This window comes from Stegodyphus dumicola, chromosome 6 (assembly GCF_044657685.1).
Source record: "Stegodyphus dumicola isolate Sdum_Otavi_A_Nest chromosome 6, ASM4465768v1".
Taxonomy (NCBI): Eukaryota; Metazoa; Arthropoda; class Arachnida; order Araneae; family Eresidae; genus Stegodyphus; species Stegodyphus dumicola.
This window is the reverse complement of record NC_140773.1, coordinates 89,773,208-89,800,222: the sequence shown is the minus strand read 5'-3', so window position 1 is coordinate 89,800,222 and position 27,015 is coordinate 89,773,208. Positions and strand designations below refer to the sequence as shown.

The 27,015-nt window shown below is 33.4% G+C and overlaps 1 protein-coding gene and 1 long non-coding RNA gene across 3 annotated transcripts in view; one reads left to right on the top strand and one right to left on the bottom strand.

The window, feature by feature from the left end:
• LOC118186551 (uncharacterized) overlaps positions 1 to 27,015 on the top strand; it is a 74,584-nt gene that overhangs the window by 24,438 nt on the left and 23,131 nt on the right. Inside the window, exon 2 of one of the 2 annotated variants that reach the window (XM_085818663.1) lies at positions 1,651 to 1,793. Coding sequence is in view for 1 of the 2 variants with exons in the window: in XM_035356659.2 (XP_035212550.1) it covers positions 24,091 to 24,133 (43 nt within the window). In the remaining variant the exon portion in view is untranslated. Of the gene's footprint in view, positions 1 to 1,650; positions 1,794 to 23,936; positions 24,134 to 27,015 lie in introns of those variants that run through there. The other variant, XM_035356659.2, reaches the window with a different exon arrangement.
• Positions 7,929 to 27,015, bottom strand: part of LOC118186552 (uncharacterized) — a 30,646-nt gene continuing 11,559 nt past the window's right edge. Inside the window, exons 2-3 of the long non-coding RNA XR_004757792.2 lie at positions 23,010 to 23,120; positions 7,929 to 8,005 (exon numbers count right to left, since the gene is read on the bottom strand). This is a non-coding gene — a long non-coding RNA (uncharacterized LOC118186552). The remainder of the gene's footprint in view (positions 8,006 to 23,009; positions 23,121 to 27,015) is intronic.

Genomic DNA, 27,015 nt, shown 5'->3' with positions numbered 1-27,015 from the left:
AGCTTTTAAATTGTTGATAATTGTTCAAATATTTCTTGCAGATTTACTAAAGGCATAAAAACCTTAACCGGAAGATAAGAACAACATAAGTTAATCAGTTTTAAAGCAAAAAATGCACAATTTACAAACATATAAGAGTAAAGAAACTGAGATCACTGAGCCGGGTAACAGAGAGGATATAATATATATAAATATATTTATATACGTTTGGTGCGGCCGATTGCAACCAAAATACGAGGTGCACATCTACGTTTTATAGTAGTCCTATATACTAAATTTCAACGTTCTGAGGCTACTCGTTTTTGAGTTATGCGAGATACGTACGTACAAACGTTCGTACAGACGCCACGAAAAATTCTCTTCAGAATTCATTTTTAAGCAGTTTTATAATTTTTTGGAGAAAACGAGTCTTTTATTCTGTCTTTGCGTACAGATGTCACGCAAAAACATCGTTAAATTGCATTCGATAGCGGTCAAAAGGGATATTTTCGTTGAAATATGCTGTCTGAAACTTTTCGCGATTACAATACTTCCTTTTTACTTCGTACAAGGAAGTAATAACTGTTAAAATAATAACTAATGATAATAATGATTGAACAATTCAATTAAAATTAAAATTGAATAAAATACAAAGTAATGAGTACAAATTTAAAATTATTAAATTCATTATAAATAGTTGAATAAAAGAAATAAAATGTCGGTTATCGTCTTATTAGGGGCTCCAGCTGAAATTACAATTTCATTCAAAAACTAAGGAATAGCTCAGCCGACCTCTGGCGTAATTTAAGCCCTGAATATATGGTGTAACGTATTATTTCAAGTAATGCCAGAAACAAAACAATTCTTTTTACAGCACCTAATTGGAAAAAGTAAAGCAATTAAAGCATCAATGAGAATACAAAGCATGCTATAAACAATATGTGAGTATGGAAAGAAATTTTAATGGAGAAAAGTAGCTTCGAAAAGAAAGAAGAGTGCAACGTTTTCTGACAGCGAAAGCCCTACCGATATAATTCCAGCTGTTAAGCAGAATGCGACTGGGTTAATTTTTTTTCCCAAATCCGATCCAAAAACAATGTGAGAACAAGCGTAAGGTCTGCACAAATGACAATTTTTATTCCCTATATTTGGTTGCATAGTTCCAAGTCTGCAAGAGCTCCTGAAGTGAGAAGACACTAGCTCTGGACGTGCACTACCAAGGTAATCACTTCAGGGAATAAAACACTTTTCTCGCTATCATAAAGGCCTTGTACTACCAGGAGAAATTAATCTTTGGCGAGCGTGTAAAGACTTTTCTCTCTTTAAAAGGTCATAAACTCCGTCAAAGTGTTTGTTCTCAGAAAGTTTCCCCTCCGTCAAAGTGTGCTACAAAAAAAATTGAAACGCATTCGAAAGTTATAGATTCTTAATGCATATTTATTTAAAAAATAAAATTTATCCCCTGAAGCTGCGTTTCATTTACATAAAAGAAATGCTTGAGCCCTTTCATTTAGGGCTCCGGCTGGAATTGCGATTTACCTGAGAAAGTGAGAAGTATCGAAACCCGGCTCCGGCACAATTGAAGCTCTGCTTTAATTTACAGCATTATAAGAATCAACACTGGTAAAAAATTCTAAATACATTTTATGAAGTACTTCAATTTCGTTTCAGGAAACAACTGACTGTGATTAACTGTATGAATTCTTTTACCAAAGAATACCTTCAAATGGAACAGCAGGAGCATTTTAATCTTTTAATTCTTGGGTCAGATCAATTTATGGAGCAGTTTTTCTCAGAAGATAGCCATTAAGTACGTAAGTACTTATTTAAATATTTATGTTTGTAAATTTATATATCCATACATGTTTGATTTATCTTAGCCAATTTTCATTTGACCTATCATCATTTTGCGTATATCCGCAGATGAAAAGCACATATAAGGGTACTGTTCTGTTATCAGGACCAGATCCAGAAATGTATGCATGGATGTGCGTGTTCTTGTATGCATGTATATATGTAAGCACGAATGTATGTGCATACATATACACATATATGCACATACATACACACGAGCATACATTCATACATTTTTTATCCTGTCCCGATAACAGAAATGAATCCTACACGCATAGCCCAAAGCTGTGAACGTGTCAAAATAATTTAAATGTAAAATGCTAAACAATGTCTATTTTCGGCTTTAGTAAATTGCGATATGTTCTCTATTTGTCATACGATAGATCTCGAAATAACACTCAGTTATTTAATATCGACACTTACCCTCAATTATTTATTCTTGTCCAATTAAATGTCTGCATAAAAATAAATAAGCGCATCAAGCGGACTCTCATTTTATACCATATTTTAAGGCGTATAACGCGCATCCATGATTTCATACTACATTTTTTAAATTTTTAGGTAAATTTGCAGTATAACGCGCACACAGTTCTTCACCAAGAAACCTAAAAGATACATGTGCGATGTTTTTATCTTTTGAGGTCACATATTCGAAGATTTGTTCTAGCCTTTCGAATAATGGTATACCGAATTGACAAGCGATTCCAGCCTGAAGAGTGTGTGTGGAATGAGGGGTTAGATGTTTTCTCTTTTTGTAGTCACTTGAAGCCGTGATTTGGAAGTGAAAATCGAAGGTAAAAATAGTAATAAATTGCATTAACTTTAGCTGAAATACAGTTGATCCAGTGTTCCCTTTAGTAGTAAATATGGCTTCTGCGAAAAGAAACAAATACATTGCTGGTTTCAAATGCAGAGCCATTTGCGAAAGAAAATGGAAATCGTGCTGCAACAAGGGTGTTTGGTGTTGGTGAAAGATGGGACGGATGATGGTAATTATTTATTTATAACAATGATGTGATGGGGAAGTAACAATGATGGTAAAGACGAAACAGAATTCGATGAGGTGCTTGAAAGAACGAAGATGACGAACCTTTCATGTTATCCTATAATAAAAATTTTTATGTTCATGAGGTATGTCATTTCTTTTCAATAAACAGCATTTAGGTACATATAGAAATCTAATTTTTTATCCTCATTTCTTATTTTCCAATCTATCATTTTTATACTCGGCTTATAACGCGCCCCCGTAAATTTCGATCTCGGTATTTAAAATAAACCATAGGATTATAAGTTTTCCACATTCTCAATATTATTAGCACCCTTAACAAAAATTAATTCGTCGAGGAAAAATCACAGCTTCTGAAGGGCAAGAAATTAGCTTACTTTCTTGATCTAGCCATCGCATAGTTAATTTCAGAAAAAAAATATTCAATGGGTGCAGCAAGAGATCTATTACAGTTCCAAAGTATGCTATGTGAAATTCTTTTCGTTATAAAAAATGTTTCAAACATTCTCAATATTTTTAACCATTTGAATGATTTTAATATGTAATATATTTTAACATATACGCTTGGGCGGGGTGGAAATATGTTTATATAACAGTTACATTGATTTAACTAATACTCAATGTTTTAAGAAAAGAATAAGTCTAGAAATAGTACATGGAAATATTTAACCATTATCATACATTTTGATCAGAAACCAAACATTAGGTAAATATAATAGAGGATGTCGAAAAATAACATTATACCCAAACTGAACTGAAAAGCATGATAATTTATGTTCATTTACTAGGAAGACCCACATTTTTCTAATTGCGCTTAGTTAATTCTAAGAGACCAACTCTGTAGGGAATATTATTAATGTCTGTGCCTATTCTAACGAAAGGTTACTTGACACAGATCAGTGAGGAGAGAGAACACAGGTTAAATTTCGCGTTACACCACCAACCAAGACCGTTATACTAAAGCCTCCTTTGGTTACCCACAAACATATTAAAAAGCGGCGTCAGACTGTGCTAAAAGGAACTCCCATGTGTCTGTAGCCGGCAGAAGAATAAGTTGAATACATCCTGCAGTGAGACTGCACTTACAGATATCGAATGCAGTACGTTACACATACAACCTTGCTGCGTCTAATAAAAGCAGATTTATATTGAAATTCGATCTGCGTATACTTTTATTGGAAAACACCCGATCCGAAATATTTCAAGATTGCAACGCAAGTAAATAATTATATCTTAAATGACTACCTATAAATCCATGATTCCAACTCCAATGGATTTAAAAATTTTAAGATTTTTAGCTAAAGTTACTTCCGTTAATGTAATATATTTTAATGAAAGTGAAAAATTTAAGTAATTATACGGCTTTGTAGATAAAGAAAATTACTATAAGTGATTAATTCTTTTTTCTGTTAAAGATTTTGATCTTTCAGAGCCAGTAAAACGTTAAATCACTCTAAAAAATTCTGAAAATTGTACCACTTACAATATTTTTCATGCGATAAAGCAACTTCCATTGTTAGAGATATAAAAGAGAATTTTAACATACTGTTAAGAACTTTGTACATATTTAAATAATTTTAGTGAAATTATGTGTGAAGGTCTCGGCGACTAGTTTTTGTCCAAAGATTTGACAAGAAATCGCCAAACGTTGTCAAACATGGCGACAACTTGGTCCAGTCCCTAAATAACAGTAGTGCGTTTTGTAATTGAATAACTGAAATTGATCCTATAGGTAACTGCAACCGTATTTGGTTCTCAGATGCTTTCCAGTTGTTCTTGTTGTCGAGTCCATATTTCATGGAAGATTGGTTGCCAGAGCCTCCAGGTTGTTGGACTTCTGCTTCTGGACTCCTCTCCCAGTTTTGAAAGACAGCAATCTCAGGGTTCCAGGGGTCTCCCACTTCTCTCCTCTACCATCAAACCATGGAGGTAGGAAGTAAGATGGAGTAGCCCTAAGCAGGTTTCTCCCGTACCCTTCTCTGAAGCACTGGCGATCCCTACGTGGTGACCAAAACATTGTGCCATTTACCATTAAGTTCAATAGGTTTTGACGCGATCGGATGTAAATATTTTGTAATTACGTCGTAAATATACATATAAATGTATATATTTTCTTTTTCTACAACACTTCAGAGTCCTAAGTATATGAAAGCAACATATTTTTAAACAACATTTCATTCTGAACGGAATTCAATGCTACACTTTTCGCAGAACAGTTTTCTCAGAATGGTTTAATTTGAATGAAATATTTTCACAAGTTTTCGTTTATTACATTAGAAAAAAAATTTAAGGTAATTCGATTTTATTTGGTTAAGGTACAAAAATTAAGATCAAAGTTTATTATATTATAAATATTAAAATTATGCATTATTTCTTTTCTATTTATAGAGCTTCTTCCTAAAATACTTTCTTAAATATGACATGATTTTTTGGCACCTGAGGCATCTTTTAATGCTCTATTCGGTTCATTTTAAATTAGGGAATTATTAGAAATTAGCGAAATACTTTAAATAGTACTTAAAAACTTTCTCTGAACATTTCTGAAAGGGAATAAAATAAGGATTTTTTTTAATTATTATTTAAAACTTGTAACTGAGTTATTATAAAATGTAAGGGGAATAATTCTTTTAGTTATACTTATCAGATTTTTTTTACCATTCATTTCAACAATACATATTCTAAAACTCTTTATTACTTTCTTTGGTGCGCATCTCATAGCATTTGCTTTACAATGCCTTTTAAGAGATTGCTTTGCAGTACGAAAAATTCTTGCTTAAATAGTTTTATATCGTATTTGTCAACAGGATTTCAATTTATGTTTACAATTCAATATTAAGGTTATTATATATTTAGATAACATTTATAATCATTATAAATTAGATAAATTTAATAATTAGATTTCTTCACAGTTGTTTATAAATGAATAGATTCTTCATTTCAAATACATTTATAAATAATTTAATGAATATTTATGTATTTTGTTAAAGGCACATGCATGCTTTTTGCAAGCACATGCATAAATATCCATACATATTTCATATTTTTCATTTCCGGCATGTGCAAATCTTTAATTTCTGTGCATTCACTATATTTTATTTTTAATTAACCCAAATAAGTAAAAGGTGTAAGCCCAAAGGGATTATTTTTCAGATATATAAAATTAAAATGATGAGTTTAAAATGAGCAGCAGTAAAGCCTCTCCTCTAAAAAATTTTAAAAGGTACATGTTACAATAATATATGGATGTGAAAAAAATTTATTTTATTTAAAACATTTTGGCCTTTGGAACATAAAGTAAAAGTAGCGAATAGTCTATTAAGGGTATCGAAAGACGTATACAATTTTAAAGGTACCGTAAGGTATTTTTCATTCTTTAAGCATAACATTTTTGTTAAAATTTATATTTTTGTAGTCCAACAGCTTAGAATTTTATAAAAGAAATTCATAATCAAAATCGCTGTTGTTAGTTATCGAAATATAACCAAGATGTGATTTTTGCGTAAATGTCACTAAACTATACACATTTCTATTATTCATCACACTATGAATGTTTCTTTCATGCGAAAGTGTCCCTTTTTCGATTTGTATGGAACTGTCGTGTATCGAAATACTATCAGAACACTGTCAAGTGAGCTTCTGAATGTAAGCAAAGAACGCCCCATCTGGTGACCGAAGTTTCGAAGCAGTGCTTCACTTCTAGTTCCGGTTGGCCACTCCTTCCTTTCTTACCTCCATGTATCAAACCCATGGAGGTAGGAACTAAGAGGAGAGACTCTAACTCGTTTTCCCCATTCATTGCTTTGAAACAGTGGCGATTCCTTCGTGGATACCAAAACATTCAGTGACTTACCATTTAAAAAAAAAAAAAAGATCAGTGAGTTTTGACATGATCAGATGTAACATTTTGTAATAACGTCGTATGTATATATGTTCTTTTTCTGCAATATTTTAGAGTCCTAGGTATGTGAAAAGAATGCACTTATAAACAACATTTCATTCTGAACCGAACTAAATGCTATATTTTTTTCAGAACAGTTTAATTTGAATGAAACATTTTCAAAAGTTTTCGTTAATTATATTAGAAAACAATTTCAAGCTAATTCGGTTTTATATGGTTAAGGATTACAAAAATTAAGATCAACGTTTATTGTATTATTAAGATTAAAATTACGCATTATTTCTTTTCTATTTACAGAGCTTCTTCCTAAAGTACTTCCTCAAATATAAGATGATTTTTTTAACTCCTGAGGCATCTTTTAAATCGAAAATCTGAGTCAATTTATAATTAATGCTATGTTCGTTTTATTTCAAATTAGGGTACTTTTTATTTTAATAGTGAAATATGTTAAATATTGATGCTTGTAACTTTCTATGAATATTTCTGAAAGCGAATAAACAAAGGTTTCTTTTATTTTAATATTATTTAAAACTTGTAATTGAGATATTATAAAATGTAAAGAAATAATTCTTTCAATACTTATCATATATTTTTTATCCTTAATTTCAGCAATACATATTCTAAAAACACTCTTCTTTACTACTTTCAGTACAAAGTGCGCATCTCAGAGAATTTGCTGTACAATACCTTTTAACAGATTGCTTTCCAGTACGAAAAATTCTTACTTAAATAGTTTTATAAACGTATTTGTCAACAGAATTTCAATTTATGTTTAAAATTAAATGTTAAGTTTATTATATATGTAGATAATATTTATAATCATTATAAATTTAAACACATTTAGTAACTAGATTTCTTCACAGCAATTTTCACAGGAGTTTATGAATGAATAAATTTCCAAATACATTTATAAATAATTTAATAAATATTTACTTATTTTGTTAAAAACAGATACATGCTTTTTGCAAGCATATGTATAAATACCTATATATATTTAACAAATTTAAATATATATTTAAATATCGACATTATTCAATTTCGGCGTGTGCAAATCTTTAATTTCTGCTCATTCACTGTCTTCTTCGATTAAAGTAATTAACAATAATTTAGCATATATCAGAAATTTTTACATAAGAAATATGTATAAATATGATGTGAATGAAAATTACATGCATTATTTTTAATACTCACTCAAAGTCAGTTTTCCTTCGAAATTCCTCCGCGGTGGCATCTCTCACTTTAGGTAGACAGCCCTTGCATGCCGTACCCTATTTAATAAAAACTTAACCTGACGTATATGCCTAATTACAAATATTTTAACATGCATAACTTTATATTTACATCTATCCATCAAGTTTCAAACTTTGACTTAAAACATGTTTTAGGATGCATTCACTATCAAATTCAAATTTTCTAGTAATTGGCAGAGAGGGCTCTGCCACTTTTAGCGATTTTCCCAATTTAATAGTTCTTTGATAATAATGATTATCCATTTCACATTTAAACATTAACCTCACTGTCATCAGATCGCAATCTTGATTGCCTTACTCTGCATAATATTGCTTCATTTTTTAATACCGTTAAAACTACTAATTTATTTAAATTCACAAATACCTGAAAATTCAGAAGTAACAATATGCAAAGTATATTGATATACCGATCAATAACATTAATGACGCATTTTTTTATGTCTTGAAACTCTTTCAAAAATAGCAGACCACTACTCAAATACTGTCATTCATAATTTAGTCTTCAATTAAACATGTTGCTAAATAAAATTAAAAAAAGTAGTAACGGAACTTTATTTTTTCCATTTTTTAGTTAGCTTAAAGTGTAAACCCAAAGTGATTACTTTTCAGGTGTATAAAATTAAAATGATAATATATAGACGACAAAACACGTATTTTATTTAAAACATTTTGAGTTAGGAACATAAAATAAAAGTAGCGAATACTCTATCAAGGGTAGTGCAAGATGTATACAATTTTAAAGGTATCGCAAAATCGCTGTTGCAAGTTATCGAAAGATAACCAAGATGTGATTTTTGCGTAAATGTCACTATACAAATTTATATTATCTATCTAACCATGTATGTTTCTTTTATTCGGAAGTGTCCCGCTTTTCGATTTTTCGTGCTGTCGTGAGTGGAAATACTATCAAAGAGCTTTCAAGGAAGCTCTGGATGTAAACAAAAAACACACCAATTTGGAGATCAAAGCCTGGGAGCAATGCTTCCCTCGTAGTGTGGGGTTGGCCACTCCTTTTATACTTGCCTCCATGATCAAACCACACGAGAGCACTTTCGCCTCGCCATATATTTAGAGTGCCCCTATGCAGCAAAGGCACTATACATTTACAAACATCCATGCCTTCTCTGAAAATCGAACGCAGACCTTTCGGTACAGCAGTAGGCTCATCTAACTGCTATACCGTCTGGACGGCTGTGCGATCCACACCGAGAAGTGAAAGGTATTAGAAATTTCTCGGCGGCTGGGAGAAAAGTATATAAGACTATAGACAGCATCGGTTTCTGAGTAGTAGTTCCTAGTCCAGAGCTGAATGATAGCTGTATTGAGATATCCTTGAGAGCTCCGCCTTTTAGATGCGCTTTGAACTACGTTATATTTAACCATTCTCATTAGTTTGAAGTGTAATTACTGATTGTACTCTGTGATACTGTGAAGGGTTGCACGATTACTTTTGTGGAAAGTACCAGAATAGTGAAGTCAAGCTATTATCAACGCTGTGTACATTCAATCCATTACGTACCCGAACGCACGCACCGTTCAATCCATTACGTACCCAAACTCACGCACCATTCAATCCATTACGTACCCGAACGTACGCAGCAGTATAAATTTTATTCATTAGTTAGGGTATTTATGCATGTCATAGCATTCTAGAGGTATCTACCTAAGGAAAGAGATGTCTTCGTGAAAGACTTTCTAAAAACAACTGACCCGTATTCAAGTTACACATGGGGAAAACCATGAAAACCAACCATGCAACTAGCTCGTTCCGTCTGGAATCGAATCCCGATGAGAGTTCCATTCGAAATCCTCATAAAGCAAGTTAGGATGAGTGGCTGGATTTTTTGATTAAATTTTAGTTGGAGAATTTATCTTTATCAGCATTTAGTAACATATTTATCACCATTAACTGTTTTTAGATTAAATTTTACTTATTGATATAAACTGACATACTTAGTGATATATAAATTGTCAAAATTACACTTAGCATTCTCTAAAAGTAACTTTGGCTATTTTAATCTTAATATGATGGTGCTTCGATTACAAATTCCACGCTATTAATCGAATTATCTAGAATCCTTTTCTCATTCTTAAATAATATGAAGTCAGTGTTTTAATTTCTTAGATTTTTACTAAAAAGTATTACGTGATAAAAATTCTTTTATTCTGAATAGGTATATTATTCCATCAATTCCCTAATGAAAAACCTTCAATCTGTTATGAACTTGTAAGGATCTTAAGTTTTACTAACGTTTATTTTATTTTAAATCTTTACTATCACTTCTTATTTTCTACTTCCAGCCAGAATTAAAAGCTTTAACTTATTTATGCAAATTTGTCTTGCGAACGCCAAGTACTTAAGTTGTGGCTTTTTGCCAAGCAAGAGAGAGGAAGGAGTGATTAGGAGCAGGCCGCTTGCCATAGCAGTTTTACTGGGTTGCTGGTTGCCTTCAAGGCCAGAGGTTTAATTTTCTTGATAATTTTAAACGTATCGTAGTGTTAACAGTTCTCTGTACTACATACGGCTTTTTGCTAATATACGGCCAATCTTGGAGTAGGCACTTGTTTGATTAATTCAAAGTTAAGTCTAGTTAGAGTTTAGTTAATATTTTTATATTCTTACGTTCAGACCACAAGTGGTTGGTCTCTGTATTCCGAAGTCCGGAAATCATTGTAAAGGGAGCAAAATAAAGGGTTTCGTATACCCTTCCCGTGTGTTTTGTCTACTTCCCAAAATTATTGAACATAGCTTTAGTAAGCTCCCTGTTCCGAGTCAGGACATTTAATGTTCCTAAAGAAAGTAAGGAGGACCACACAACCTGGTAGTGGCGCCCGACGAAGGAGAATAACCATGGCCGAGTTTCAAGAAGAACCTGCGCTGCCTGCAGAAGCGGCTCAGAATCCAGAAATGCCAGCTGCCGCCCTGTAAGGATTTGGTTACATCGTCCAGACCATGCGCGCATCGATGAAACCAGAAGCAACATTTAATGGAAACTCACCGGTAACTAGTTTTTTGGAAAAATTGGATGAACATTTCATGCTGTACCCATTGCATGAGTTCCAGAAAGTCAGCTTAGCTACCAGCGCTTTGAGGGGCAAGCGCTTAATTGGTTCAAATGTATCGGCAGAAGCCTCTTGGGTCAAGCGGGAAGTCCCACCTATACTTACGAAAATTTTAAGACTGCCTTAGTAAAAGCCTTCCCTGTCGTAAGAGATCGTGCAATATTAGAAGCGAAACTTTTCAGCATATACCAGAAACGAACTGAAAATCTCTCAAGCTTTATTTTAAGAAAAATTCACGTCTTCAAACTCTTGTATGGAAACCGTCCGGATCCTGAGATAATTCAAGTGATTTTGCCGAGGTTACTTCCCCAAGTACAAGACTTTATTGAATTAAGGAATCCGACTACACTGGAAAAGTTATTTGAGCTAGCAATCCAGTTTGAAAGTAGAAGAACGGCGCACATTGAAAGAAGACGCCAGTATGAGCAACGAAACCAATTTGGTGAGCCAAGACCACAGCAAAGTCAGAAACACGGCTACGGAAGCAAAGCGAATCAGTGGGCAAGGAAACCCGAGCATGCAAAAACAACCGGCGAACGTCGACAGTTCAATAGTAAGCCACAAAAAAGTCTGAAGGCCAGTGGAAAAAGAAGGAAAGCATGGAAAGGAAAAAACAAGATTTAAACTAAAACGGATTTCTGCTGACGGGAGGGTGCGGATATCCGAAGGCCAAGAAAACCCCTCTTCCTTCAAGTTAAATACAGTGATGAAGAAAAATTTGACTCTTCCAAAGACTGAAGTGTTGGTGAATAACATCCCAGCCACCGCATTTCTGGATACAGGCGCGCAGTGTTCCTGTGTGGCAGAAGATTTTTTTAGGAAGTATTTTCGGAAATACCGCATATATAATTCGGATAATACGACAGTGTTAGCTACGCAGGGAGAAAGATGCAAGTGCATAGGTAAATTACCGTTATACGTTCGTATCAAGGACGAGCAAGTAAAGATTATGTTTTTTATAGTAAAGAATTTGCAAGCACATATCATTTAGGGATAGATTTTCTTTCAGAGGCAGAAGCAACGCTGGATTTTAACGAAGCGTCCCTTAAGCTGACGATGAAACCAGTTCGAGAAGAAAAAACAGAACCACCAATCTTAAACCTTGACCACATGCCTAAGGAAGAGCAACAAAAAATTCGACAAGTGATAAGTGAATTTGCCTCGTTATTTAGTGATATTCCAGGATTTACTCAAGTTACTAACCATAGTATTGACACCGGAGATTCAATGCCAGTTCGCTAGAAAGCATACCGGTATGATAAGAATAAGGAAAAAATTATAGAATGGCATATCACCGATATGCTACGTAAAAAGATCATAACGCCCATCTCAAGTAGTTATGCTAGCCCGGTGGTTTTATGTAAGAAAAATAATGACTATCCATTGACACATCCAAACAGGTGGCGATTCGCGATTGACTACCGTAAATTAAACTCCATAACTAAATATCCGGTATATCCGTTACCTATTATTGAAGAAATTCTAAGCAACATAACTTCTACCAAATATACATGACGACTTTAGACTTAACGACTGGTTATTTTCAAATAGGGGTTAGGCCTGAGGACGTGCCTAAGACTGCTTTTATAACCAAGTCTGGCACTTATGCATTCCTGCGTATGCCGTTTGGCCTTTCAGGGGCACCGGCAACATTTCAGCGATGTATGGACATTGTGTTAAGGCCTGTTCTTGGAAAGTCCACATTTATCTATTTAGACGATATCATTATTACTAGTGATAATCTCGACTAACATGTACAGGATTTAAGACAGGTGTTTTCTTTATTAAATTAGGCCGGCCTAAAAGTTAATGTCGAAAAGTGCAAATTTGCAGCCCCTGAATTAAAATATTTAGGTTACAAAATATCTCAGAAAGGAATCGAGACAGACGAATCAAAAATAATTGCTGTACAAAAGTATCCGACTCCAAACACGGCGAAGAAGCTCTCTTCTTTTCTAGGACTTTGTTCATATTATAGGTCCTTTATAAAAGATTTTGCAGCTATTGCTGAACCATTGTTAAAATTAAAAAGGAAAAAGGCAAGATTCTCGTGGACGGCCGAAGCCAATAGTGCGTTCGAAAAATTAAAGCAAGCATTAACGCAAGCCCCTGTGTTGAAATTTCCTGAAAAGGATGAGAATTTAGAAATTTCAGCCGATGCTTCGGATTATGCGGTAGGAGCGGTACTTTCGCAAAATCAGCAGCCCGTGGCATTTTTTAGTCGAACTTTAAATCAAACACAAAGAAATTATTCCGCGACCGAGAGAGAGGCACTTGCAGTTCTGTTAGCAGTGCAAAAGTTCCGAGTCTATTTTGGAAGGGCGCCAATAACAGTGTATTCTGATCATGCGACGGTAACTAGATTGTACTCAGGGAAAAACTTATCCCCAAGGTTAATAAGATGGGCACTCAAGTTACAAGAATATAATCTGGTAATCAAGCACATCCCCGGAAAGGAAAATATCGTAGCAGATGCCCTATCCAGAATAAAAATAGATGAAGAAGGTAATACTGTAAAGGTGGCAATGCTCACAGCATGTACGATAAATTCCCGAGAAACTGTAATAACCGAACTGGGTAAGGATCCTGAATTTAAAAACATTTATGAGTATTTAAAGGATCCTGAAAATTTTAGCCACCAAGATATTGTGGCGATAAGAAATAGGGCGGCCCATTACGAACTAATAGATGGTCTATTATTTTATACAAAAACTACAAATTCCAACAACGAATTTCGACCTATTATCCCAGCTAGTCTTAGATTAAATATCCTGCAGGAGTTACACGACTGCCCTTTAGCTTCTCATGCTGGTATTCAAAAAATCATCCAACGCGTACGCGAAGCAGTTTATTTTCCTGAACTGCAAAATTAACAAGGGCGTATGTCCAGTCCTGCCCAACATGTCAAGCAGTTAATTATATTAGTTTCCGCCCGGCCGGGTTTCTAAATAGCATTAAATCCGAAATTCCAAATAAAATAATTGGCATCAATTTATTGGGCCCTTTCCCAAAAAGTCAGTTAAATAAAAGTCGGTATCTCCTTGTTATGGTTGATCATTTTAGTAAGTGGACCGAAATTGTTCCCTTAAAACGAGCCTCCGCGAAATTAGTTACTGATTCTATTTTAAATAAATATATTTTAAAATACGGGGCGCCCTTAAAAGTTATATCGGCTAATGGTCCTCAATTTGTAAGTAATATATTTGAAGACATGTGCCAAAAACTGGGCATACGTCATTTAAAAATGGTTCCGTATCCGTCGCAATCAAATATAGCGGAACGGGTCAATAGAAATATAGTGAAAATTATCCGTAGTTATGTTAAAAATTTTCATAAAAGCTGGGAGAACTATGTCAATGAATTAGCTTTCGCCCTTAGAACCGCAAAACATGATACAACGGGCAAAACTGCTGCTGAGTTATTTTTAGGCAGAAAGATTATAACGCCGTTAGATAAATTATTTTATGTTCAACAAAGAGGCCCAGAATTTAAAATGGGTGATATAGAAAAATTAATTAAAGAAGAAAAAAAGAACACTGAAGTAGCACAGAGAAAACAGAAAATTTATTACGATATGAAACGACGGGGAGTAACTTATAAAGTAGGAGATGAAGTGTTAAAAATTAAGCATTCACTTTCTTCAGCACCAGAAGATAAAACTGCCAAATTTTTTCCACGATTTGAAGGACCATATGTCATAGAAAAAATAACTCAGGCTGTAGTGGTGTTAAAAGCCAGGAATGGTGAAACATGCTCCGCAAACATTGACCAGATAAAACCATTCTATAACCGTAATAAAACGCAAATATTTAAAGATCTTTTGCAGGATCTGGCACTGCAGGCACAGGCTCCAGAGGTGGAATAACGACAATCACAAGGGCAAGCCATTAGGAGGCAGGAGCAATTGAAAAGAAAGTTTCCCCGTTGGAAAATTGAAGGTAACAAGAAAAAGAAGCCGTTCCACCGACCAGAAAAGAGAGAGCACGACCACCCCCAGAATGAAGAAGGGAGAAGTACGACGAATGCAAAGAGAGCCAGGAGAAATAACGGCAACTATAACCCGGCTCCCAAACGGAAGATCTACCCATCGGATAGGAGTCTACGCAGCAAATGTCGACGAATTGCTGAAGGAATACCAGCTGCGGAGGCAAAGAAACAAGGAAAATTTGAACAGCCAGCAACGAGATCCAAGCAGGAACGAGAGAGAGTTGTCCTGGTTCCGCCAAGACCAACTGCCATCAAACGGCCAAGACCACAGGCAGAGGCTAAAAAGAAGGTCTTCAAGGGTGACCGAACTGGAAGGAAAAGAAAGCTCATTGAGGAAGGAACTGAAGGGCGAACCCGCACAAGAAGGAAGATAAACCAAACCATAATCTTCGCTACCTTTCAGGACTGGGGAGACAGGTGACAGGTGACGGAGGACGAGGGCGCCTGATGTTTAACATAGGTAAACAGGCATATGCCCCGCGTCCTCCACTATCTAGTGGCAACAACTCCCTGGAGCCTCATCAGGCTGCCTCGGGAGTTTATTTGAATCTTAATGAGAAAGTTACATGGCCATACAAGGGCGGTTGACATAGTCTACATTACAAGTGATGTGTATGACATTTGAAAGTTTTAGGATTACAGTGGTTGTCACAGGAAATCTAAAAAAAAAAAAAAAAGGGGGTGGAGGTGGCATAAAAATGTAAGACATAATACACATAACAACACACTTAAAATACACAGAACATACTCACAGACTGCTAAGTAGAGTACTAATAATGTATTCATGTGATGCTGTTAGAACAAATAATGCTGGGCAGATGTAATACTATGTGACATATAAAAACGTGTAATAAAACTGGTAAGATCACAGGATGCAGAGCAGAGATAAAGCTGCGATACTAGTGAAAACACATGGTGCATGCCAGATATAAAGCACGGACTGGGGAGACAAAAGGATGTCCGAATATCACAAAGATAAGTAAAACTTTATGTTACTTTGAAACCTTAAGTTAATCTTTCATTCTTACTGCAAGTGGCAGAATTCAAGACGTTTTACCTCATGTGAGGTCTACCTTTATCGCCAAAAAGGCGAGAAATGAATTGTTACCTATTTTGGTATTATGTTTTTCAATTACTCGCGAGTAAAACTAAAATTAATGTATAATAGGAATGTGTAAATACTTGAATATTGTATAAAATTTTATTTAAAAGATTCTGGCAAGAAAGAAGTTTTAGTCTGAAAGACTTTTGAAATGTAGTATTTCAATGTAGAAGAATTGGCACTTGCTTGGAAAAGAATAGAAGTTAACAATGTACTACTAATGTATGTTTTAAAATGCGTTAAATTAACGGCATGTTAATATGTCCTTATATACAATGTGAACTGTTATTTTAAACGTTAAGAAATACTGTGATATGTTAAAAGTGAAAGTAATGCCAAAAATTTTAACTTATTCGTGTGACTGTAAAAAGAGCAAATTATTGTGAATATGTGTTAAAGGTTGAATGAATGTAGTTAGGCTCTCAGACGCTACACTTCAGAGTTAGCCACTTTCAGAATAGTACCTCAGGGTTTAGAGATGAATATAAGGTGTGTTATGAGGTCTTGTTATGTTGAATTTTAACACGTTAGTGTTTTGATTGCAGGCGGTAGTGTTGAACACTTGTACATAAACACGTTCGTGTTTGGTGTTTTCATTTACAACACATGTCAGAGAGCACCGGGAGAGAACTAAATAACGTCATGAATGAAATAAGAATGTTAAGAGAAATATAAGTATTCATGTTACTTGCCATTTCATTGTGTAACATTTCATTAAACTAGTTTCCTTCCAGATCTCTGAAAGGAACCAGATTTCAACTAAGAACTCCTGTTTAGATGCAGTATAGATGAAAAGTAATTGTCCATGGAATTGATAATGTAAAAACGACTTTTTTTTTTTAATTTCTAGTTTCTAGTGAGAAATGTTTGTAAAAGATTGGCCTCGCGTTAGATTCTAGAGCTAAAAGTTTTCAACAAGGTCGTTTTAGACCTCAATTTCAAACTAATTAACTCTGGCGGGAAGTATGTAAGGATCTTAAGTTTTAATAACGTTTATTTTATTTTAAATCTTTACTATCACTTCTTATTTTCTACTTCCGGCCAGAATTAAGAGCTTTAACTTATTTATGCAAATTTGTCTTGCGAACGCCAAGTACTTAAGTTGTGGCTTTTTGCCAAGGAAGAGAGAGGAAGGAGTGATTAGGAGCAGGCCGCTTGCCATAGCAGTTTTATTCGGTTGCTGGTTGCCTTCAAGGACAGAGGTTTAATTCTCTTGATAATTTTAAACGTATCGTAGTGTTAACAGTTCTCTGTACTATATACGGCTTTTTGCTAATATACGGCCAATCTTGGAGTAGGCACTTGTTTGATTAATTCAAAGTTAAGTCTAGTTAGAGTTTAGTTAATATTTTTATATTCTTACGTTCAGACCACAAGTGGTTGGTCTCTGTATTCCGAAGTCCGGAAATCATTGTAAAGAGAGAAAAATAAAGGGTTTCGTATACCCTTCCTGTGTGTTTTGTCTACTTCCCAAAATTATTGAACATAGCTTTAGTAAGTTCCCTGTTCCGAGTCAGGACATTTAATGTTCCCAAAGCAAGTAAGGAGGAACTCACAAACTGATAAACTATTAAAAACATATTTAGCTGTGCAGTCGTTTCTTAATCACGGTGTCAAATTTAAAAAACATCAAATTTCGGTATATATTAATACCCCTTGTAATTTAACTTGCTCTATTACGAGACATATCTCTTTAAAGATTTACTGTAATGATATGATTACTGCATGTTTTGGAAAACCTAAAGCACTGAATTTTAGAGCTTTTTAAATATGTTTCTCGTTTGCTCTGTCTAATACAATTCAGAAATGGCATACGCATGAGAGAATATCAACACTGCTGCCGTAATTATAATCATCAACATGTCGGCACTTAAATGAGTATTATATGAATCAGCATTTTCAATGAAAGAGTTTCTTGACCTAATAATTACTGCTATATAAGTCATTCACCGGAATCTATGAGGAATGACTAATATTATTTTAGTTTCTACAGAAACGTGAGAGTAAGATATCAGTGCCTAAACCGTAAAGGATGACACAGGATTTCGTGAGGTAAATATAAAAGTGTTTCATGGTGTAACATCCTGGCGACGATGCCGTCTTCCGGATTGTTGCAGATACCTTAATAACCTTTTCTGTTAAAACATGTGGCGTAGGTAACACTACGAATATTGAGACATATTTTAACTCTTGAATATTGAGACATATTTTAACCAGCTTCAGCTTTTAACATAAAAATATTACTTCCTCTTAAGACATATAGAGATGCATATAATACTTCCACTTAAGTAGAGTAACATCGCATTGTTACACCTACTTTCTTGTTATACTATTGTTGCATTTTTTATCATTAATAATATTATCACTACCATTTATACTTGTAAGCTCGTCTGTCTGAGCATTTCTAACACCTTTATTTGCAATCAATTCGTTTTTTATAGCCACTGCTGGTATTTTCTTTTGTTATCGCTTACAACCTCCTCAACAAACTGGCAAATGCTCCATCGAGAACATCTGACATCTGTACAATGAGCATGCTGCAGAAAATCGACTTGAGTACACTAATGGCAAAAAATGTGGAAAACTTTTTAAAAAAATGTGTTTCTGAGGTTGCCGGGTCACCACTTTTAATATATATATCAGTCATAGCACCACTTAAAATATATTGTAATAACATTTATGAAGGGACTGTTATTAGAAAAGCAGTTCTAAAAAAGAAAATTAAACAGGCTAAAAGTCACGTCATATCGTTTAATATTCAGGGGATAACCTTTCAGGATTTAATGACCGGCTTATAACGCCTTCCTATGAGCTGAACCAAGCGTTTTTCGTTTTGCAGTTATGATAAAGTGAAGCCAAGATTAAATTATTCCTTTTAATTCGATTTTTATTGCCGAGTTGTTTCTGCCTAAGAAATTTTTTTTTTTTTTTGGTCGGCTTCGAAGATTTTCAAAGAGATTAAGGTCTGCGCTTATTCACAATCCATTCTAGCAAATGTTATATAATTATCTTGAAACCACTTCTTACACACTGTATCAGCATCACGTGGAGTTGAATCCTAATGAAATGTAAATTTTGCTTTATCTTGGAAGACTGAAAGACCTCCGTGGAAGACTTTAGAAGAGTGAAAGGAAGAGTAATAGACGTGCCGAAGAGTGAAAGACGTGCGGAAGACTTCCTTTTGGGCTCATTGTTTTTATTTATAGGTACGTCTGTGCGTTTATATTTATATCCATTAATAACGCAAATTCTACCCTGACCTTTAAATGTCATAAACCAAGGTTTTAGTGCTAATTGGGTGTGTCACGGTAGGAGCAGTTAGGGTAGAAATCTTCTCCTCACGTACTTTATGCTGTCTCTATCAAACACGGAGATCTTGATCTCATCACTCCAAATAACGCATTCCATTGTTCAGCTGTCCAGTCCAGAGTTTTAGCCAAATTTACTCTTTTCATCTTCCGTTTGGAAGATAACCATGACTTTTTTAGTGGAATTATAGTATTTAGGCTGAATTTCTGCGGACTGCGCCGAATGAATTTAAGCAAATCGTACCGCATTGTCGAACATAGTTCAAATGCAATATCGTCACTGGATATGTTTCTTTCGCTTCGGTTTCGAGACTAAACCTCCCTACTGTTTACTTGCATTTTGTTCTCAGTATTGAAAAAAAAGGGGGCTATACAAATAAAATGCGTGTTGCATGTTACTATAAGATTATATTTCTTACTGCATTGCCATATGGTATATTTTATATAAGCGATGCAATGTTATTGTAAGAGGATGATTAGAATTACTACGTCGAAGTTCATAGTAATAAATTAAATAAGATCTTGAAGACTTCGGATCATTCACATTAAAGGCGAAGTCATTATGTTTTCATTATTTCACGTGAGATAGTACGCAGATGCAGTTTTGAAAGTATGGGAGCAATAACAGTTTCTCAAATAATACAGTTGTAAGGTATTTTTCTGAAGCAATATATAATCTGATTTTAAAATTAAAGGTCCTTTCTTCGTTCTTTCCGCATGCCTTCGTGGTGTTATTGGAAGCATATTCGACAAGTATTCGAGAGGTCCAGGGTTCGAGTCTTGGCGAGGTCATTGCACATTTCTTACAATTATACAACATTGAAACATTTTAGCAACGTTATATTATTATCTTGAAACCACTTCTTCCACTCTCTTTCTAAAAATAAAACCTAATGACTATAAGTGGCGTTCGAACCCAAAGAGTGGTGGATGATAATTCATCGCCACCAGGATTTGACGCTTGGGTCCCCTAATCCCCAGTTGCCTTTTAAAAGAAGGAGTATATAAGTTATTTTCTCCCTTCTTCCAGCATGCTTTCTTGGACTAATTTGAAGCATACTCGACAGATTCAGGGTTCGTGTCCCGGCGAAGGACATTTTTCACGTCTCCTGCTTCAAAAAACCTAATGACTCAACAAACTTCTGAAAATTTGGGACGTAAAAATTAGGACACATATTGTGAATTATTTAATTTTATAATTTTAAAATGTATGACATATTTTTTATCTTTATATAAAACTAGTAAGATTTAGCGAAGAGGAAAAATTCTTTCAGTACAATGTATTGCTATGATAAATAGCGTGCTTTGTTTTCACTTAACATAGCAAATTTTAAAACTGTTTGATATTATAAGTCGCATAGTACTTACGTATTAACGCAACCATCTTTGAGCAATTTGGCGATTGTTTTACAGATGAAAAGATAAAAGCTACTTACCTAGTCTAAGCTGTCAGTTTTCGCAACAATTTTGTTCTTTAAAAGATTTCCAAATTATCGATATTTATCGTAAGTCCGCTAATATTATTAACATATGAAACGGAAACATATTTTAGCGATTTGAATTACAAGTTTTAATTATTAAATAAGGATTATATGATGCATTTGAAGGAAAAAAGCACATTCATCTCCAAAACTTTCTGTAATTTGTATTTGTCCGGGTCAATGACAAATAATGCCATAAAGGCGCATAATATATAACTATCGTGATCATATTACCCAGAAGGAAGATCAGTATGTGGACGGAAAGAGGAACATTAAAGGATAAGGTAAGGTTTCTTGATTGAAGGATTGTTTCACTGAGCATGGTTGCCACAGTTTGACATATTCAGAAAATTTGGTTACTAAGGTGGTTGAGCTAACACATTTATTCGGTATGCTTTTTTACATTTCTTCCAGTAAAAACGCAAACCTCTACATACATTTCTTATGATCTCTGAATAAAAAATTTCTGAATTTATTTCTTGTAGTAAAAATTTAAACCTGTATTAGCTTTATTTTTATATCCAGTATTCTATGCTGGATCCAAAATAGAATAATTTCATTTGGTATTTGCCATATTTATTTGCAAAAGTAATATTTTAAAAGGTTATTAAGTAATATAAGTATATTTCACTGAATAAAATTAATACAATCTACTGTGAAATTATTTAACGAAAAGATAAATTCAGAATTCATTAATAAAGAATTTTAAATTTTGTCATGTCTTTCAAATTTATTATTTCAAAATAATGTATTATTTTCTCAAAACGCGTTATTTACGTTGAATGAATTATTTTAAATTCCATCTCAATAACGAAGCAAGAACTTAAATTTAAAAAACGAATTCTAATTTTTTTTTATTAGATAAACATGATAATGAGTAACATGCGAAATATATTGAATTATTTCTTACCAAATCAAAAGCATATCATCGAATTAATAATAACGATACAAAAATGTTCGAAGGTTTGTAAGTTACTTACATTTATAATATTAATGGCTTAAAATTTAAATTATCCTCTAAATTTTTTCAAAAATTTTCTATTTAGACCCTTCAATTAGAATTTCCTTTCTGTCTAGACTCTTCAATTGTTATTTCAATTAGATCATATAAAAACTTCCATTATTAAAAATTTAGATTTTATTAGAAAAGCGAGTTAGAATATGTTTATGTTTAAACAATTTAGCAAACTATGTTCTGAATGTTTTCTATTAAGAATAACCTTAAAAGCAATAACTTCATAAAGCTTTCCTCTAGCAATAAAACTTTGTTTAGTATACAATTTATATCTTTAAAATGCTGCCATTTTTAAATAATAGAGGATAAACAGAATCAGTTCTCTTTTAGATAATTTATGAATATATACTGTGAATTTTCATAGAAAGAATCTTTAAAAATATAAATTAAGCAAGGAAAGCTTACTCAAGTAATGAATGTTTAATTTAGTATATTTTTTTTATTAAATAAAGTGGCCAGATATTCCGGATGGTGTGGTACAATCTCAATTTTGAGAATAATACCGTCTCGTAATTCCCATATTCTATAAAACAGTCAACATGAATTTTATTTCTGTCTTTCTATGAAGATATATTTGTCAGAAATAATAAAATAATCATAAGTTCATCAGAATCAGAAATAAGAAGATAATCATTTTCAGGAAATTCATGTGGATAGTAAAAGAACATCTCCTGGAAGGATTTCTGTTTATAAGAAGAAACGGCGAAACAAAACCATCAACGGATCTTTAAACAGAATTTTTATCCTATACAACTGCATTTTCTAAATTTTGTAGAACAAGCGTAACTTTTCCATATTCGGATGAAGACATTATCTCGTATTTAGAAATGCATGCAAGTATACAATATCAAATACAGTATTTAGAAATGTATGTAACAGAAGTTAAATCAAATAATTATCCAATTATAAAACTGATAGAGTGTGAGAATCTGGCATTTTCAGAACGAATAGCAGGAACACTGTTCCCCAGAAGTGTATTGCACAATATAACTATGATTACTGGAGATAAATGCAGCAACAAAACATGTATTTCGGTATTAACTGTAATGAAACTTCTCATACCTACCGCCTCTACAAGTAACCGGCATTTGTGAGAAGATAAGTACCACTCGATAGTCATACTCTCGCAGGCAACTATTTTCACGGAACTACTGGTAGCAGGTTTTTCCAGATTTCACTATAATATGAGGACAGTTGAAAAATTCAATGTTAGCTGTGTAAAATAATCTTACTATGCATTCAAATAAATCAACAGCTATATTATAGAGGGAGAGAAAGGTGTGCAAAAGTTCTCTCTCTTTGATCGGGTTTGGAAAATCACGTCACTTTGTTCTTAATAAATTAAAAAGCAGACTAAATATACTTATTTTCTTATTTTCAAGTAAGTATGAGAATATATTTTGAATAAATAAATAAAAACTTATTTATAGGCCTTTAAAAATGTAAATTAGCCTTTTCAAGTAATGAAGGTTTGAGTATATGAAACTGACTATGTTAAATCTCTTATTTTAAAATAAATAGCATTAAAAAATCTTAGGTGTCTGCGTTTTAAATTTAACAAAAATCACTTTCAGGAAAGCATTATTAAAAAAAAGCGCATTCTTTCGGTTTCTTTTAAAGTAACAAAACTATAAATTCCCAGAACTTGCTTTCCAAATTCTATTTTCCTTCGAATTCTGGAATATCGTTGCATTTATTTCTAATCGAAATTTACGTGAGGAGGAAAGAAAAGCCACTTTCTGCTATTTTCTTTCTCCGCAAATCTTCGCGAATTATTACGTCACTACTTACTAATTTCTTTGAAATTTACGGATTACCTTTCCCGATACAATTTACACGACGCCTCATAATGCATGATATAAAAGTAAACAACAGTTTCAAGAAAAGTGATTTTGGGTGAAAAAACGTGCCATTCCGCAAGAGTAGCAACTGATTTCCTGAATGTTCGCTCAGGATGTTAGTAAACTAATAAGCAAGAAAGTACAAAGAACTCTTCATTTTGTGTTCTAGTACGGAGATGATGCACAACAAACATCCTGTGACGTGCAATTAACACGAATCGCAAAGTCATTCCGGCCTACTTAATAAAAAGCGTTATAGCTGAAATTTGCGTTTCAATCTCTGAGCCAGGATATTAAGCAGCAAGTATGAAGGCTACTTTGTCATTGCTTTTTGTTCTGTCTTTAAGTGGTAAGTACGTTTTATTCGCTTATTTTAAGTACAATTTTTATAATTTTATTAATTCATTTTCTAAGCTCTTGACTGGTATTTACCTTTAATTAATAATATAAACAGAATTATAATTATGTTAATGCAAAAATATGCTTTATAACTACAGAATTTAAATATCAAATACCAGCATTAATCTGCCTGTATTCGAAATTTAATATTAATGCCCTACTCAGCCTTTCTAAAATCATAAAGGTTTGAGAATATTTTTATCCTGAATTAATAAACTTTTTGTCTTGCGTTATACTGAAAATAGAATCCTAATTATTCGGGATAATGGGAACTATTTTTTTCTAGAAAAGCTACAATTTAAACAAAATGGAAAGCCGCTGCCACTTTTAAATAAAAATTGGATAAAAATATGCCCTCCAACAATATAAAGTCTTAAAACCATTAACAAAGAGAAAAAATTGCATTATATGTACTTTCATATTGAATTTGTTTCATGCTTAATCATTAGTTTACTAATGCAGTTACCAAAATTACTGGTTAGAACATCAGGACAGGCTTAAGCAGACTTTTCGATCAAACAGCCAAATTCGAGGTTTGGGGAAGGGGGGATCTGAAAGTTTTCAGATTTTAACGGTTGCCCAAAAGGGTTTGTTAAGATTTTCACCCTCGCATTGAGCTTGCAGTCTACCATTCTGCTGTTACACTTACTCCTGCTAACCCATTTTGTTTGTCGCTTTAGCGTTATTATTAAGCATCATTTTCTTCGCATCTATGCCATGCACCAACAGCAAAATTGCAAACATTTTAAAAGCAGCCTAGCAGCATACGTTTAGATTTCCCGATGTAGCATTAAAGTATTGGCATATATTTTTCGCTTTTTCTCAGTCTTTTATCAGTTCGCCATATGAATGTTCAGGTTTCTTACTAACATGGCTTTACAAAACTTTTTTTTTTTTTGTCTTTTTATTATTAACGTTTTGTTTGTTTACTTTATTTATTAAATATTACGTTCTTGACGCTTACGCCCCATAAAATTCGATTTAACAGCAAAATCACAAAATATTTAAATACAGCTATTTTTAGAATTTTCGATAGACAGTCTCGCGCACTGGATATAAAAATGTTTTTTCTGCATAGCGTTGTCGCTGCCAGCTTTGAAATCGTTCATTTTGCCAATCAAAAATCCGTTAAAGTTTTACAAAATATGTAATAGTAACACAAATTCGAAATTAGGGCTTCCAGGTGCCCATGTTCGGGTGGAGGACTATATTATTTAAAATTAGATGCCTCTAGGTACTGTTTTTTTTCACAATGCGAGAAAAATACATATATTCATGAAGATTCTTCATTATTTAATTTCTTTAAGTATAATACAAAGCGCCTATATCTGGTGGCCGCAATTTGAAAAGTGTGATTAAATTCAAAATGCTGTTTCGATACTAATATCCCATTCGAGACTAACGTCCCTTTTTCGGCTACAAAAAAAAAAAAAAAAAAAAAAAAAAAAGGGGGGGGGGAGCATTAAAATAAAATAGTACAGGTTGTAATTATCAGGAAAATTTAATTCTAAAATAAAAATTAATATGTTTCTAACAGCCAACGGTTTTTTAATAAGGTGAATAACAATACTTAACAATTTCACTTCGCAATTTTTTTAAACGCTGATTTTGTAGCAGAGCTACTTAAAACTTCTGTTAAGTTTCTCTTAAGTTCCCTTACTTAAGTTTCTGCTGTTCGTCTGATGTTAGAATTTAAGCCTACAGAGATCACTTGATGACATATAAGCAAAGGCTTTTTCGAGGCTACATGCTTGCTTCAAATAAGATAATCTATATTAATGGTGACCAAATTTCATGTCAACAGATGAATGTTTCTGTCATGTTCCTGAAAACTAGAATTCAGAAATATTTAAGAGCCGTAGCCAGATATTTATAACACTTTTATTCTGAAAACAGTAGTTTGCGGATAGAAAGAAACATTTCAGTAAATAAGTCTGGCTCACATTTTAAAATTGAATGGTTATTTACAAATGTAAACGATTTAATTCTTGTTGCTTTAGCTCTTAAAGAAATTACGTTTCTAAGATGGACAAGTTTTAAACTTTTCTAAATTTTTTCCAGGAAGGAAATAAGAATTTTCTTATGGTTAATATATTTTTTATTATAATTTTCAATTAATTATGAATAAACCGAATTCGTAGGATGGCAGAGAGATTTTTATAATAAAATAAAAAAAAGCTTTTAATTCGTATGAATTCCGTAATACTTGAAAAATTGAATATATATTTTTTCTTTGTGTGTGTGTGTGTGTGTTTGAGATGAAAAGGCGCTCCCCGAGAAAGACTAAAATCACAACTCCTACTAGACAGCCGCGCTGTCGATTAAGGTATAAAAATTTTTTTGAAATAAATTATCCGCTTATTAAAGTTCCCAGACAAAAGTAACGTTTCTATTTTCGCATACAACCAACTTTTATAATTATATTTTGTCTTAAATCGTTACCTGAATCATTATTTTGGAAACATAACCTGGATCATGGGACGGGCTTTGTTTGCCATCAGTACAAACTGCAATCGTAGTGGTCTTCCATAAGATTCGAAGTACTATAACCCGTTGCCGATGTATATGTCCTTTCAACTCCCTTGATAGCCACTACCCGTTTTAAAACAGCATTATTACTTCAATACATCTCCAAAACAGAATTTTTCATCCTTTGTTTATTATTTTGACAAGAAGCACATACCGGGAGTTTGAAATTATTATGAAATAATTACTCGCGTACATATAAAGTAATTTAAGAAATTGTTGATTGTTAAAAGTATGCGTGCTCAACGAAGAATTATGCGAAATGCCCAGCTGCGGTGAAACTGGCTGTAACGGTAATCAAGCTAT